Raw genomic sequence first — 17532 nt, 5'->3', positions numbered from 1 at the left:
CCCCCTTCCCTGAATGCTAGCTAGAGGGAAATGGTGAACTGAAACTTCCTTTGAGGTTAGGAGGCTGTTGGGATGGTTGCTCTACTTACTTTAGCATTAAGTCATGTACTTAAGTTATTGATGAACTGTGAATTGAAATTAAGGTAGCCACCAAGTCACAAAAGAAAACATTTATCTAGAATAATGTGAAAAAGCTGATGCAAAAAAAGTAGGGGGTTTTGCAATTAATGACTACATTCCATAACCTTTTGTCAGACCTGGTGGGACAGTTAGAATTGGTTCCCATTGATTTAAATATTGAGGTCAGTGCTCTTTATCTTGATAAAATCATTCGAAGCTATAAATTGATGTCAAGTGAACTGTGCTAAAAATACTCCAATAATAAACCTACTATCAAAGGTGGGTTTTTTTAAAATCAAGTAGACCCCTTTTGTTAGTTAATTACTCAAGAAAAATACAACTTCTGTGTACTGATCTCAGATGTGTGGAGAACTGCAAAATATCCATCCCAAGAGAACTGTTGATGTGGTGCTAATCATACTATACAGATCTTGGTTGCTTTGCTGAACTTGTAACCTGGAAAAGCTATCTTGACTGTCTAAGAGTTAGGAGCTAGGAGGGGAAGACAATGCAAGAAGGTTCAGTGTTATATGCAGTGTTCATATGCCTGGCTTGCCTTTGCTCAAGATGAAGCTGTCAAGAGGCAGATGACCTACACGGGCTTTTATTCAGTGACATTGAAGAGAATCTTTTCCAGCTGGGTCTTCCTTGTGTTCTACTTGGGTCCTTTTATCAGTTCCTAACAGGGCCTGATGTACATGTGAAACTGAGCCCTTAGAAGAAATAATTAAATGAAAGCAAAGATTTCACACAGGCACATAAAGAGAATGGAATTTAGATCTTATAATTGCCATTATCCTTTTCTAAGTGTGTAAGTATTCTTCAGACCAGTCATAAGACACTAGAGTCAAAATACCAAAATTAGTAGCTTGCTTCAAAGAGTTGTTGACATTACTTATCTTTGAATTAACTGTGGTCCTATATATTTGTGGGTTTTTGAAAGTCCTAGCAAAAGTTGTAATAGTAATGAAAATAACATAGGAGTTACTAAGTGTAAGTTGAGTCACAACTGAGACTTAAAGCTGTAGTACTCAATTTAGTAAATGCTTGGGAGAATTTGTTGAATGTTGAATCCTCTTCTGTGTGTCTAGACTGTACGGATTACAAAGGCTTTGACACTCTTGGCAGCTGACTTGTTCCTAAACTGTGTCAAAACAGTAGTTAAGGGTCTTCTTTCCATGTTGGATTCTTCCCTACCCTCCCCACCACCCTTCCTCAATTCACAAAATGGTATAGTCCTGATATTCACCTGGTTATTTTTTTGCTCTCTAACTTCAGAATGAGTGAAGAGTAGTAACCTTGCTCTTCCATCAGACAGATGAAACTTAGAGGTGCTGGGGGTGGTGGTGGTGTGTGGTGTTAAAAGGTAGATATTGGATGGTTTGTCTTTGGCATGTTTGCCACTGTGGCTGTAAAATGCATTCTACTGGTGATAAATATGCCAAACTTACCCATACCTATTAATTCAACAATGGAGCCTGCTAACAGTATTCTTCAAGTATATGAACACAGATTAAATCCTTTGTTCTTCTTTACTGTAATTTGGTATTGATAGTTTCTTGCAAAATGTTTATAAAGCCTTTCTGATCGTTACTAACCATGACTACCTCGAATACCAAGTTCTGATCTTGTTATTAGGCAAGCTTTTTAGACGAACTTGCTTGTAATCGGGGTATCTGATATAGGGTATTGCCTCTGCTTCTTTGGTTAGGGGCCTAAAACTGTAGGTAGACTAAAAAATAGTACAAATTCATCAAGTTTTAATACAGAGACAAGTACAATAGCCCAGTCCTAAATACCCTTCCCACAATCTCCTGTGATTTTGTTGTTGTTTGTGTTTGGGTTTTTTTTTAGGAGATACTAAAAAGCCTTACTTGAATGTATGGATCTCTTAATACTTGAGTATATAGGAAAGGAAGTACTATACTCTTACTGCTAAAAGGCAGTATTACTCTCAGAAGCTGTAGTGACCTGAAGGACTGGTGATACTTAAGCAAAACTAAGTCTCCTTTAATGTTTTCTCTGTCAGATATCTTTGCTATTAATTGGGCCGATGTGTAAAGCTGTGATGATAAAACTTTATGGATACTGATTTCTGTGGTTTTTAAAATATAACACAAATCCTGTTTCTGTGAAGGGTTTTCTGCCTTTTTGGTTCAGAAATGTGGTTCTCAAAGATTTATGTGAAATACATATCATCTGAGCAGACTTGATTGCCAGTGTTGTGACAAAAGCAAACAGTGCTCAGAAGAGCTTTTCCTTTGAGATTTACAGTAGAGTATCAAGTACAGCAGATCAATAAAATACTATCAGATTGTGCCTGACCATACCGTCTTCTAATATGGCCCAAGTGTCAGTGATTTAAAACTTCTGAAGTCATCTCTAAACTTTTGGCTTTTAAACGCTGGTGTAGTAGAACAAATTATGATGTGAAAACTAGGCACTGATCAGATAATCCTTCAGGACAGCTGGCTGAAAGCCGTAAGCAACTTTACGTAGAGATTTGATTAAAGCAATAAAGTTTTCCTCATGTTTAAGATTTGCTACTCTGCTGTCATGTTACAAGTTGGCTAGAGTGTTAAGCACTTCTAACATGCTGTTTGGAGCTTTTTCTTGAGTTGACTTATGCCACTTCACTGTAGACTGAAGGGGTAGCATTAATGCTTTAGTTATGTTGAATACATTGGTGATAATCATTAGCTCCTTGCCATCTGCTCTTAGAAAGTTTGAGTGTTTTTCTTTCCTCAGGTCTGTCTTTATCGGTTTATCAGATTTTGTGGAAAGCTTTTGGGGGAAGGTACAGTTGACTTAAAATAAGAAGAAAAGTTTCTTGAATCATCTTGCTTTAGGTCATACAGATGCTGGAGTTGATCTTAGTGAAGTAGCTAAGAGCAGGAGCTGCTCTAGCAGTTGAGTGATTTGAACTGTAATACAGGCAGCACGCTAGAGGGGCACTTTCATGGCAGTTTAGGCTGATGTAAATTAAACTACCATGATCATCAACATGGTGCTGGTTGCTTGTGTAGTTAAGCAGCCAGCTGGTTCAAGCAGCTGATCTGGCCTGTGACACTTTCCATATACACATGAATTTTAGTTAGTTCACGGCGTGGTCAGTGCTCATACAGAGAGCTGATGCTAAACTGCTACAGTTCAGCCTGAAATAATCTGGGATGAATGTGTTGTGAAATACCACTGAGTACTTGTTTTTATCCCAATGCAAGTTGAGGTGAAGCTGAAAGGAAAACTGAGTTTAAGGCAAAAGACAGAAGTTAACCCTTGGCAACTGAAGTGCCTGGTGTTAACTGCTAGTTTTCAGAATGGGGGGAGCAGAGTCTTAATGTATCAACTTCTTCAGACCCTGTTCTAGCCTATTAAATTTGTTTTAAATTATACCCCTTTTTAGCCACCAAATTATACACTTGGTAATGGAGGTGGTGTTTGAAAATGTGGATTATGCAGGCTTTTGGAGAACAGACATACTCTTGAATTACTGAAATTAGACTAACCTTACAATATGTTCTGATCCTGGTAAAATGTTTTCAGAATACAATATAATGGACTTCTTAAAGCAGCTCGTATTCCGAGGTTTTTCCTATCCTGCTGCTTGCTTTCCTTTTGTGTGTTAGCTGAGAAGCATATCACTGAGCATTCAGCAACAGTGTCTGGAAAAAAACAAACCAACAAACAACTGAAACGAACCACACCACTACTCCCCAAAACCTCCTCAAAACAGATGGGGAGAATTGTGGGCTTATGTCAGTAAAAAAAGGGAAAAAGATACAGACAAGGAAACTTGCATAATATTAGTATTCTGAGACTTCTAGTGATAAATTCAAACTTTTTTTTTTTCTAGTAGCTCGCTAATAATGAACTATTTTGACTAATTGTTGCAAATCAAAAATCCTGTTAGGCTGGTTCCTACCCAGATTTCATGTACTCTTGTGAAATGTTTGGAGTTCAGTTTAGACTTACTCAGTGTTGTGAATTCAGGCTCTTTCCACACAGCTGTCTTATCCTTCCCAAATCATTCAAAACAACAGCAAAAAATGTAGTAAATGATTGGCTTAAACCAAATTTATTTAGAACAGACTTCTGGCAAACTGTAGTGAAATGGCTAACTGGTTTAGTATTGACTCAGCCTTCTGGCTTAAACACTTAGAGTATTTTGATCCAGAAATCTGTCTTTTATTGATTCAGATGTTTTTATTAGTAAATTAATTTGAAGTCAAATGAGACATTTCTGTGTAAAACTCAAATCTAATTTGTTTTGCTTTCCAGGCATCCTTTCTTACGAAGAAGCTAAATATTGGTGGGAAAAGAGTAAACCTTGCAATATGGGTATGTTTACTTTCCTATCTTCTTTCCCCAAGCTAAATAGAATACTTTCAGAAAAATTACTTTGGTTTGCTAGAACTCAAATGCCTGACACTTCTTAATAAAGTAAAATTTCAAAATGCTTGGAGTTTCTTGAAGTATTGTTTAAGTGCTAACAAGTGTATTTTAAATGCAGGATACAGCTGGTCAAGAAAGATTTCATGCATTGGGGCCGATCTACTACAGGGATTCTAATGGCGCTATTCTAGTATATGATATAACAGATGAAGACTCTTTTCAAAAGGTACTGGACAGATTTTTGCCTCTGAGATGTAAACTGATTGAAAGATAATTTGTAATATTGAGTGTAAATGGGAATCTTCTGGTTTTGGCAATAGCAATACATATTACACCTGCAAATTTAGACCATATAATGGAAGTATATGCCTTATTACTGTTCTTTTGAAGGCTGATTTTCAGTCTGTTGTAGTTCTGACAGGGTTATTCAAAGTACATCTTTTTCTCTGTTGTTCGAGTTACCTGTGACAGGTTATAAACATGAACCAATACTGTTGTACGTGCTGCTGATCTCTACCATATAAACCAAATTACTAAAATATATTGTGACATGACCTTTTACAGATCTGAGAATTCTGAAATTGTAATGTTTCCACTATCATGTATCACTTCTCAGTGATAATAGATATTTGTATTTCAAATGTTCATCACAACCTAAAATTTGATGGCTAATTACTTTATAGCAGTATTAGTTGACCAGTTTGAGCAGGTGAGTTTTTTCCAACCCTGTGTCATATCAGTGCTGTCACTTTGTAGTATGTTCCAGATCAAAACTGTTGGCACTCTTTTTTTTTCCTAAGTGAGTTTGTCTCAGATTAGTTTGTGGCAAACTCTGTAGGATTTCCATGTAGAGGGGTAAGAAACTGGTTGTGTGGACAAGGCTTGTTTTAACAGTGATAGAAGTAGTATGAGGCTGTAGTTCCACAACAGTTTAAGTAATTTAAATAGTCTGGTGTGGCAAGTAAAGCACTTGTGCTAGCAGTTAAACTCTTGCCCACCATCTACAGAATTGTGATGACTTATGAATATATTTCAACTTGTGCTTTTTAATGCTGAGCCCTACTTAATAAAATTCTGTGATATCAAAAACCCCTAAATTCTCAGGAAAAAGAGGGAAGGTTAATTTGCGGAAGTTATTGCATAACTATCTCTATCAAGTATCATAACTATTTTTAGGTTCTTGAAGTGATTGCTTCTCTTCACGACTTAAATTCCATTAGACCTAAATTCCATTAGCAGTGCCCAAATGCAGTGATCATACAATTTAAAAGCATGACAACAGAATTGATAAGATACCTTACCATCAGCTGACTTGACACTCTTGTCCCATCTGTTCTCTCAGGAAACAAACATCTGTTTATAATCTAACCTGAACAAGTCAGTTCAGGTACCTCTACCTTTAAAGTACCATTTGTGATCTGTCAGTAAGTGCCTGTTGATAAAAGATCTCATGCCTGACCTAAAGTGGCCAATGCAGTGAACTTGTTCTTTGGAGTGGGGCTAACACAAGTGTGGTGAGTTATATTTCTGGAGTAATTGAATAATTTTATCTAAGTCACTTGATCTTAATTTCAACTGCGAACTAAAAACTTGTTGAACAGAAGCCATGTGTAGCTGTCTAAAGAATATTTTATCCACTTTTGTTGCTCTAAATGTGTTTGTTTCAAGTTCAGAGTAAACAGTTAATAAAGGAAATGGGTCAGTTCCGCAGTGCCTAAGCTAGTAGTATATCAAGTGAAAATAAACTTACTTCTGTTCTTTTTGCAGGTAAAAAACTGGGTTAAGGAATTAAGAAAAATGTTGGGAAATGAAATCTGTTTATGTATAGTAGGTAAGTCCTCTTCTTAACATGTGGTTCTAATGACTGAATCAGAAATGTTTCTTTTGATTAATAGCATCTTCCAGACACTGCTTTCACAGCTTATATATGTGGAAGGGCATAATTTAATATTTAATACTTAAAATTCAGTTGGAGCTTGAAGTATCAGTAGAGCACATTGAAGAAAATAAAGAGTTAGTTTCCAAATGTTATTTAATGACACACTGTGTCAGAAGCGTGTGGTACAGACACCTGCAGACTGTGGTTTAACAAAGAAACATAAACCTCAAATGTGTATTATCCTGTGCTTTTTACTGTTCTCAGTATCATAGACTGGATGCTTGTCATCTTAAGTGCTTAAAGCTTGAATATTTCAGTGCAAACATAATGCAACAAATACTGCGTTTAGAATTAATATCGGATCTAGTGATTAAAACACTTTCAGGAGGATAGATGTCTGGATATTCTACAAAAAATACCTCTGCAGCACAGATAAGCTGCTAATAAATTACAAAAGAAAAGCAGAAGGCTGAATCGGTGGCTTATATGGAGATATTTAGCTCTCCTGATCTCTCTACAGAAGTAGAACTACTTCTTCATTGCCTGTAAATGCTTGAGTGAAAGGAGATTCTTAAATCATATTGTTCTCCAAATTGAGACATGCGTAAGAGCTGGTCTTTAGTGACAGCTTGTGAGAAAATAATGGGGTACAGTGATTATGTGACTGTTTAGTTTCGGGTAATTTTGGATTACTAAGACTTGAAAGATCAACTTGTTTCCAACAGGTAACAAAATAGACTTGGAAAAAGAGAGACATGTTTCAGTGCAAGAAGCAGAAACGTAAGTCACACCAATTATTAATAGAAACAGTCATTGCTGAATTATGCTTGAGTAATAAACCTGTGATGCTGTAAACAACTGGCAGGCATAAACCAGCAGTGCCTAGCTGGCTGCTGTGTTAAGTGTTCTGTTAGTATCTGAGTCCCGGAATGTCCTTACTGACTAAAGTGTAACATGAGAGTTGTACGTAATTAAAGTCAACATTTGCAGTTTAAATGCATTTCTAGGTATGAGATTTTCTTTATTTCATCTAGTTTTTCATCAGTCATGTTGGTTTTAACCACATCATTCCCCTTTTGCATTAAATCAGCATGTGTAGATTAACTCTTGAATTTGGAATAAAACCTCTTGTGATAATCTTTTTTGTTTCATGTGAAGTGCCTTAGAATGAGTCCTTGAGTATAGTGGAGTTTTGTATCTGCATTCCTACAGGTATGCTGAATCTGTTGGAGCAAAACATTATCATACTTCAGCTAAACAGAACAAAGGAATTGAAGAACTGTTTCTTGACCTTTGTAAAAGTAGGTATTAGTTTGTTGGTAAAGAGCTCAGTAACAAAATGCTCAAGGCTTCAAAATACTTAAAACTGTATAGAAAAGCTTTAATGTAAATTATTACTATGAACTTACTTCATCTGAGTCTACTTCAAGCTACCTGTGTATTGTAACATCTGTAGAAGCTTGATGTATGGATGTTTACAATATTGCAAATTCATGTTTTAGTCCAGAAATGTCTTTGTCATTTGTTGGAGCACTGACTCCTGTTTCATTCAGCATGTGTAAATAGTAACCTCAAATCAAACTTCATGTGACTGGTTTCACTACTGCTGGCTTCAAATGCTCTAAAAAAAAAATCTTTTAAAATGATGTCAGTTACAAATCATAAACTTAAAAGTTGTAGTGTTGCAAACTTTACATAAAGATCACAGAATGTAGGATAAAAACACAGGGAAGTTGTCCTATTCATTGTGTTCTTATGATACAAGAATTTAAGTAAAACTTCACCTGCATGTCTGAAGAGCAGGTTGGAGGATTTTTGGAGGGTGGGGTGATGTGTGGTGTGTGAGGTTTCTTATTTGTTTTCTTTTTTAACAATGTTCTTGATATGGGTGGGTAAATGTAGCTTTTGAAGTACTAACTCCAGAACACCTGAGCATCTAAAGTCTCCCTTAGTCAACAGGAGCTGCTGGATGTTTGGTGCTTTAGGAAGAAGATTTAAGTATGTTCTTGCAGCTATGCTGTGTGATACCTGGGTACTTATTTCTGCATATTAAGTAGGAGAATCAGTCTCACTGAACTTTGTCCATGTAACTCAGATTAAGATCTCAAAGTCCTGTGTAAAAAGGCAGCAGAATGTCATCTAATAAATTTCTTCCTTTACAGGAATGATAGAAACTGCTCAAGTGGATGAAAGAGCAAGAGGCAATGGTTCCAGTCAGTCAGGAATAGCAAGGCGAGGTGTACAGATCATTGACGATGAGCCACAAGTACAGAGCAGTGGAGGGTGCTGTTCTTCTGGATAATTATAAAACTGTGCATCACTGCCCTCTCGATATGAAGACTGCCATATTCCAAGTCACGCATTCTTTACCAATGGAGTAATAGAATTAACAGTATTTAAAAATAATCACATGTAATACTGCAGAGACCTTAAGTGCTAAACTAGTGGCGTCTGTGACCAGAGAATTGGCATTTTCTACAGTGGTTAACAAAGCAATTACCAATGGCCTTTTTACATATTTTTCTTTAATGAGGAATAATATGCATGTAGAAAAGACCTACTTAAAGGCTTCATTTATATTCTTTTAAATCAGATCATTATTTAATAACTTATATACATTGTTGTTGGAATGGTATACATTTTTGCAGCTCTTTGTATTTTGTGGTAGATTGAATTGTATCACTTCTAAAATGCAAATTGATTTTTTTTTTTTTTTAAATCAATTTATGAAGTAATATTTTTGCAGGGCCTCCACAAGCCTATAACTGTCAACTACTTTGATATATTCTGTTCATCCTGTATGCCAAGCTGGTAAAATACATTGTAAATTACATATTAAATATTTTATCTGCTTTTACAATTGCAGGTGCAGAAATATGTACATCAGTCTTGTCAGTGGTTGTGAAGTGAATAAGTCAGTGAAAGATGCAAGCTTTTCATGTGTACTGTTGAATTGCTCATTCTATTCCCCCTACCTGAAAAGAGCTTTTTTTTTTTTGTTTGGTACATTCATAGCTACAGCATTTTTTAAGCATTTTCTGGCAAGCAGCAGTATTTAGAGTACCCCTTCAGTGGGAAGAGAACATTTCCTTAGACTGCTGTTTCACATTGAGGTGTTTGACTCCCAACTAAAACAGTTGGCACATGTGTATGTTTTGCCTCTGTAGTTACTTTGGCCGCTTGGAATATTGCCAGAAAATCAAAGCAACTTTAGTCCTCATATATCTGGTAGCCAGAAGACCAGATGCATGGGAAACTCTTAAGCTGCATTAATATATTTGTGTCCCAAGACAGCATTATAAACTATTAATGAGTATAATTTTTCTCCCCTGTATTGCAGGGCTTGAGTGAACAAATCAATTGGCATTAACTAGAAGTGCTTCTGGTTTGGAGTGATTAAATGGAAGCTATGAAACTTGCCAGATGTAATTTTGGGGATACTAGACAGAACTGAACTTACTCCTGACTTTCTCTTGTAAAGTGTTTTGAAGCCCACATAAGGTTTGGAAGGAGGGTTTTCAGAAAAAGTGTATAAACTACTATCACAAAGGAACGGAAATGGTGGTAGCTGAAACTTCAACATGTTCTGTGCTCTGATTTTTTATTTTTTTTTTTTTACTTAAGTTGTCATGCTTGGAAAAACAGTAAAGGTGATGTCTATGACAGAATATTCCTTGGCCTTCCTTTTTCTGAAGGGTAGTATTAGTATTGCATATGAATGCATTGAATGGTGTGGTATGCCCAAAAGGAGTAGTAGTGACTAAGCAGTCGAAGAGAAGTTTGCAGTCTTCAATCTGATTTTTATTTTCTCTGAAATAGATGGCTTTGAGGCAGACTGGCCCTGGTGCATTTTTTCCCTTTCTGTGTAAACTGTGGTATAGATACTTTCTCTTAAGCTATCATTGCTCTGCTTTTCTGACACGATTGTATGCATGATGGACAAAGGTCATCTGTTCGTACTGATGCAGATAAAGTTTATTGACTGCACAGAGTTATGATGTGAATCTAAAATCCATGATTATATATTTGTGTGTATATATAGCAACACCATTAAGTTAACATTATGATATTTAACTTAACGGTGAGCTTTGACAGATCAGGTCAGTTTGATCTTAACCCAGTACCTTCAAATGCATATAGTTAGATGAAAATCAGTCTTGTAAGTGATACAATATTGATATGAGGAGTAAAATTGGCAAGACCCTGTTTAAGACGGGAATCCCCTCATAATAGGAGTTCCAGATTCTTTGATTCAAATTCATTTTTTGTGGAGATGGGAAAAAAACCAACCAAACAATCCAACCTCAAATAGACTTGAGAAGCAGATGAGTCATGAGTGTTTACCTACACCAGAGCATAAGCGTTCTCTCAAGCAGAGCTTTCTGTATTCTGTTGAAGTGGACAGATGCAATTCTCTCTGAAAATACTAGGTGTTCACCCAAGAGAATGTTATGTTTGACTACTTTGAAGTAGAAGCAGTGTGTAGAATGTATCTTTCTGCCTGCACCTAAAGAGTTTTTCTTTGTTTAGTCTATGGTAGGGGCATTATGTGTGGCTTCCGTCTATTACAAAACTTACAAAGCCATGTTGATACTAACTGTTAAGTCTCTTCCAAAACTAAAACTATTACAATTGAAAACTTTGGTGTTAAGGAAGCCTGCAGTTTTGTATGATTACAAAGGTTCTGGTTGCTATTAACAAAATACTTTCTAAAATAAATCCAGAAATTACTTTTCTTGCTTAAGCTACAGCATGAAAACTACTCTCTGGAAACCTTCCTGTCTAAGATGCAATTTGGTTGGACTTTATGGAATTTAAAGCCTTAAAACCTTTAAATAAATACTCCTTAGCAGGGTATCATTATATTACCTTACAAAAGTATAGCTTCATGAAGTCAGTGAAGTTGGTTTCCAAGACAGAAGCAAAAGTATGGGTTGTTTAGACTGATTAAGATTTCAACTGTTCATTGTTAAACAAAATACACCAGTTCCAGGAAAAAGCATCTTTACTGAAGATAGCTAGTGTTCTTTGCATTAAATATATAGGAAAGCACAGGTTTACTATATTTGAGCAGAATCTTACTCAAGTAACCTCGTATTACTACTGTGTGGCTTGGTTTTCAAGAGTCTTGCATTTGCTGGAATCTAGCTGGATTGCCTGGCTTGTATGTCTTAATGAAAACTTTTCTTGTTGTTAACTTCTGTTGCTGAAAACAAGTAAGTTATTTTTCTTTCTTCTGAGAAGAGTTCAAGAGAACAACTTTGTCTGTCTTTAGAAAGTACTTGTATTGTGGGATAGGTAGAACCAAGAATACACCTGCTACAGCACGTAAGTCATTGAGCATACTTCCTTGGAGTAAATCTTGACAAAGATTACACGTATACTATAATAATAAAGGTCTAACTTACTACAAATACCTTTCTAAATCAACTTTACTTGCTCACAGTCTTGCTGCTGCTATGATTACTTGAGCTACCTATGAAACTTGATCACTTACTGAAATAAAATCTAACAAACCAAAGTCCAAATGCTTTAATGCAGCAGTATATATCTCTGTTAAGAGTTATTTTTGGACACTGTCTTATTGCATTTAGACTATAGTTCAGAAGTTATGAAAAAGCAAATGGACTGATTCAGACAGGAGCACATTAATACATTCAAATGTGTAGTACTTGGAGATGAGTGTACCTAGCTGTAAATATTGGGGGTAATGACTTCATCTGGTTTGCAGTGAACTTGCATAAGGTTCCAAGATGGGGTCATCCAATGTTTGTATGAACTGTATTGGCTGGTCTCTTGAAGCAGTCAAGTAATTAACTGTTGCCTTGATTACATGCTTTTTTTAGTGTTCACATGTTGTCAACAGGCATTCTTACTACCACATTAAAAAGTACACCTTAGCCCTTTTTATCCTGCCACTTTTATTCTAGGTGTTTAACTTGTATCTCTGCCTACAGCGAACCTAGTAATTCAATTTCTACTTCAGATTCCAAGCCAGATGAAAGAAGTTATGAGGTCATGGAAGGTGTTTGGAGCTCAAATGGAGTTCTCTAAAATGTTGAATGCTGTCAGAAAAAGCAGTTTAAAGAAGGTGAGAGAAATGGGAGTTCTGCTTCAGGACAAATAAGGTCAGGGATCTCCACTAACTGAAAGCAGTTAAGTGTTATGAAAAGTAGAGTATGGGAATAAGAGTTGGAGCCAGCCACCTCTTATTTTTGATGCTTTTTGTGAAAGGAGAAGTAGTAGAAAAATGCAAGTGGGAAGAACTGAAGGTGCTGCTAGTGGGCTGCTGAGTGAGGTGTTGAGTTAACCATTTCTTGGTGGAGTTGCTAACATGTCCTTTTGGCAGTGGTAGTTGCCTAATTCAGGACTTTCCTAAGGTTACTTCCTAGGTTGTTTTTACTTACATGAAGTACCACTTTTGCTTCACTAAAGATAATAGAACTAACTGAACAGGCTGTCAGACACAATATTAACATACTTAAAACTTGATTAGAAGATGCTAACTGGTGAGCTATTTACAGTTAACTGACTTAATTTGCATCAAATGTTAGGAATTTTTTTCCTGACAAGTCAGGAAAACGTATCTTGCAGTGAGAATAACTTTTTTTACAGTTGTATCAAGAAGCTGCAGATGAAGACTGAGGTCCTTGGCTCTAGCTGCTGCATAAGCTCAACAAAGACAACCCTAAAACTAACTTTCTTTTAATGGTGCTGAGCACTTGCTCATGCTACTCTTAGGGGAATTCTGCTCAACACCAGCATTTTTCCTTTATTTACAACAAAGTTGTGCATCTTGGTGATGTAGCCCTTTGAGTTTAGGCTTTTTCTACCAGATAACCATGTATACTCATTCCTCTTGCATTTGTGGAGCTGTCATTGCCCACTCTGTTGAGCAGAATGAGATGGAGAAACTGTTTTGAGAGTTGTGGAGAATCTGGAGTGTTTCTTGTCTTGAAATGGCTTGAAAAGTGAGACTCTATCAAACTGTCACCATTATGACAAAGGTATTAGTCTATCCAAGATAACTGAAAATATTTTGGCTTGGAGAAAGTTTTATTACAAAAATGATAAATTGCTTTATTTCCAAAATCAAAATTTGTTTCAAGCTGTTCTCTTTCAATTCTTAATTTTTTTCCAAGACATAAGTTTACCAAACTTGGCCAAAACCTTCAATTGACTGCTGTGTTTTACAGCCCTAAAATAATGTCTATGACTGTATTGAGGAGTTGTGTACTCATTCACATTCCACTGGACAGTTTGGAGCTTTGATTGTATTTATTCAATACCAGGATGTTGAAAGATAGACTGTAAAAATAATTGTTTCCATCTATTTCCACTCCTTTGTGTACTTGGGCAAGCAGCATGACCTGATGCAGCTGCAGAGTGAATGTGAAAAGAGGGCTTCTGTCCCTCTCTTCCTGTTTATTGGCTGCACTCGTCATTTTAATGAATTACTATTACAGGAAACATACGTGTTCTCTTCTTGCTTCTCTAGCTTTTCTAGACAGTGACAGGTACTATAGCAGTAATACCCAGTTCTCCTCAGTTTGAGAACGTTGTTTGTTTTTTTTTTTCAAGAGGAGCTAATTTCTCAGCAAATCTTTCTTTTTTCAGTGTATCTAGTCTCACTGATATCTTGCAAGGGGTATTAATACTTCATGGTAGGTCACCCAGAAGCAATGCAATTTGAAAATACGACAACAAAGAATAGTGAGTAGCAGTATTGCAGCAGTCTCCCTAGCAATTGTGTTATCCTGCCTCTAGACCAGTGAACACAGAATACTGGAAGTTTAATGGTGAGTCCTTGTTATCTGACTCCTGACTCTTGAATATTGGGTTTAGAAGAAATCCAGGTTGAGATGATTGGAGAGAGCAAGAACTACTTTCTCATCTGTTGCCAAGTAGTTGAAATTTTGTGACGCATCCAAACTCACGTAACAGATATCTTTTGAGCTGCTGAAACTGTTTTATTGCAGACTCCTTCAAGCTATCACTCCATTCTGGAAAGGTCAGCAAATTTGGGATTCACATTGGAAGAGAACAAGTAGTTTCTCTTTTTCAAAACAGGAAACTTAAACTGCCTTATCAGGCTTTTCTTAATGGAAAGAGAATAGGAAAGCACTTGTATACATAAAGATTTAAGTGTTGTCAGTGCTATTTGATCATTGTAGTGATTGTTTTACTGGATTTTTCTCATCAGATAAGATCACTGAGCTTATCGGGCTCAGTAAAATAGAATACTTTTCTTTGAACCAAGAGAATATGTTAGCAGGGCAAAAGTCAACACTGAAAAGGACACAGCATTTTTAATTTCTGTTAACTTGGTGTTGTCAAATTTTGTAGGAATATGCTACTTGGCATTTATGGATAAATTTTTGAAAAAAAAATAAATTTAAAAGAGTATTTAGCAGAGGCTTCACAAACCTTAAATTTCCCAGTGCATTGCTGCAGCTGGAGTTCTTAAATATGTCTTAAAACTATTGTATATACCAGTGCTTTTACACGAAGATAGTTCTGGGATAAATTAATTCCAAATGATCAATCAGCTAGGGAAACAGAGCTTTAGTATAACTGTTATTCTACCAGTGCCAAATATTAGAAGTGAAAATGCATGTAAGTGGGAATGGATCAATAGAAAGGGGAAAAAATGTGTGCTGAAAATCAATACAAGAAAACAGCTGGAAGTTCTTGTTATTGTCATATCTGAAGATTGTTGTCTTATAGTTTAGTAAGTCATAGAATTTGTAACCTGATGAATAGTCTGTAATAAAGTGACCCTGAAAATTACTGGAGGTTGGGGGCAGTGGCCTGGCTTACAAAGAGATTTGGTAAAAACTGAGACTGCAGTATGTTACAAATACAGTAACAAATTTCTGAACCCATCTGAGTATGTGATGAAAGATGGCTTTAAGATTTCAAACCAGGCTGAGTGAGCTTGCTCTACATTATGCTAGCATATACCCTGGAGACAGTAGTATGAGCAGGAACCCATCAAAATGCAGCTTTGATTCTTAAAACTGTCCAGAACAGTTCATGAGGAAGGAGCAATTGCTGTTGAACCACATTTGCCAGTGTAATGGTAGCCCCAGGCACGCTGCCTGTATGCTAAGGGAGCAGCAAAATGGAAGTCAAACATGGAACCAAAGCTCAAGGCTGGGAATTTTCCAGCAATTATGTGTTTGTATCCTACTGATGTCCTACTTCCACAGTGCATGTTTGTGTATACTACTTTAGTGAAAAATTCTGTTCAGCTGATGCTGTGGATTTGAACTGAATGGACATTGAATGAAAACAGCAAGCAACAGAAAAAGCAGGGCAAGATCAGAGGAGTTTGCATGGTTCCTGCTTTTGGCTGTTGTTAGCCCTTGCACCTGCCTTTTTAAAAACTCTACCTATATCCTACTATCTTTGTCAGAAAGTATATTTTCTATTTGGCCAAGAAACTAAAATCTTACAAGCTGTTTAGAGTAAATATAGTTCCTTCAAAGATTTAGTCTTTCCAAAGTTGGTCAGCATCTCATTAAAGGGACAACATTAAATGGTGAAGAGCAAGTGTGCTGCTTGCAGTTCCACCCTGCAATCAGAGTCCGATGGTGAATTTTCTAAATAGCAAGAGGCAGCAGAGTATCCTATACACCTCTGATTGCCAGTCTACTCTCACGTTTTGTGATGTGGAGTAATTGCAAAACAATCTTCAACTGTAAGATGTGCTCATACTGGTTATAGAAGTTGGTTTGAGGCTTAAAATGATGCTAAATTGTACTTTGAAGCCTTCAGGGATGGTCAAGATTCCTTTCATTATGTGAACACCGTTTCTTTTCCAGGGACTTGGGGATTTTGCCTTGTACAGGAAATGAAGCGATCTCTGAAGTGGATTGTCATGGTATGTTAAGAAAAGGAAGGAGGTATTGTGTTAGTAACCCTGACCCATCCTTAGCATTGCTTTTTGCGTGGCTGGAATGAAATACAACATTGACTACCCCCACCATAAAACATTTGCTTCAATAGTTTTCTGCTCTTTCCAGGAAATGTTCCTGGTGGTGGTGGTGTAATGCATATGTAGAAGTGATGGGGTTACTACTATTAGTCTTTGCTTTCTGTGTTCCTAGCTCTGGAAGTACTAGTCTGTGGCAATCGGCAAACAACAGATCAGTTTCTGTTTAGTCATCACTCTCGGATAGCTTCCAGCTAGTCTCTGTGGAGGCTGATGCAATCATGAAGCTCTTGTTGCCCGAAAATGTGGAGCACTTCATGTTGCTCTGCTGCTTTTATATTTGAAAAAATTCCTTGTCCCACTGAAACAAAGCTATTGTAAACTTGTGATCAGTTGTACCAACTGTAATGTTTTCTTATGACAAATCTTGTATGTTTTGGGCTGTTTCATATTCTGGGATTCCATTAATACCTAATATGCATAGCTAAAAGAATACCAGGTTCACAAACAGGAACTCAGAGCTGTGGTCATGGATATACAAAATGTGACATAGTGCAAATACTTGAAGAAAGCTCCTCATCCAGTGTACTACCTTGATGTCTTGTTACATCTCCATGCCTTCACACTCTAAATACAAATAAATGCTGCTGGGGAATGGGATTTCCTTCCTTCTAATTTCAGTCTGTGTGTACTTAATTTCTTTGTCTCTATCCTTGCCTAACCTTGTGGCAGAAGGCAGCCAAGCGTGGAATATTACTATACCTGCATGCTCTGCTTGTGCAGGTTAGATTTTTTTTTTTAATGTTTTCTTAGAGAAACAGGTTAGTCTATCATATCTTCATTTCTTAGTTTCTGCATTGAGGTAGAGATAACTAGTGAGTAGAGAAAATCCAAACTGGTCCCAGAGGCTACTCTTACTGGCAAATAAATTAGGCCAGGCTGCATAAGGAGCTCTGGCCTCGAGAACAACTGGCACAGTACAGCTTTCATCTAGGTAAAGTCCTCTTCCACCCATTAAATCATATTTACATGCTGCCTGCTTGGAGTGGCTGTGCTGTGTCCCATGCTGTATCTAGGTATTAATCTGAAACTTTAAATGGTATGGGCCATATATAAAAGCGCATGCTAATGATTACACAGCAAGCTGGCTGTAGGTAAGTACCCCAGGCTTACTTAATTGACTTGAATATAGCCAGAGTATGAT

At 36.8% G+C, this 17532-nt stretch overlaps 1 protein-coding gene across 1 annotated transcript; it reads left to right on the top strand.

The window, feature by feature from the left end:
- Window positions 1-4374: 4374 nt before the first annotated feature.
- Window positions 4375-17003, top strand: RAB21 (RAB21, member RAS oncogene family). Its single transcript, XM_026867824.1, has 6 exons — window positions 4375-4458; window positions 4631-4738; window positions 6280-6343; window positions 7117-7171; window positions 7604-7692; window positions 8554-17003. Exons 3-6 carry the CDS (start codon window positions 6310-6312, stop codon window positions 8691-8693), a joined length of 318 nt encoding a protein of 105 aa, XP_026723625.1. The 5' UTR covers window positions 4375-4458; window positions 4631-4738; window positions 6280-6309; the 3' UTR covers window positions 8694-17003.
- Window positions 17004-17532: the final 529 nt, after the last annotated feature.

Source organism: Athene cunicularia, assembly GCF_003259725.1.
Source record: "Athene cunicularia isolate RWA chromosome 1 unlocalized genomic scaffold, athCun1 chr1_part2, whole genome shotgun sequence".
In the NCBI taxonomy this organism is placed as follows: Eukaryota; Metazoa; Chordata; class Aves; order Strigiformes; family Strigidae; genus Athene; species Athene cunicularia.
The sequence above is the reverse complement of the archived record's forward strand: the minus strand, read 5'-3'. Positions and strand labels throughout refer to the sequence as shown.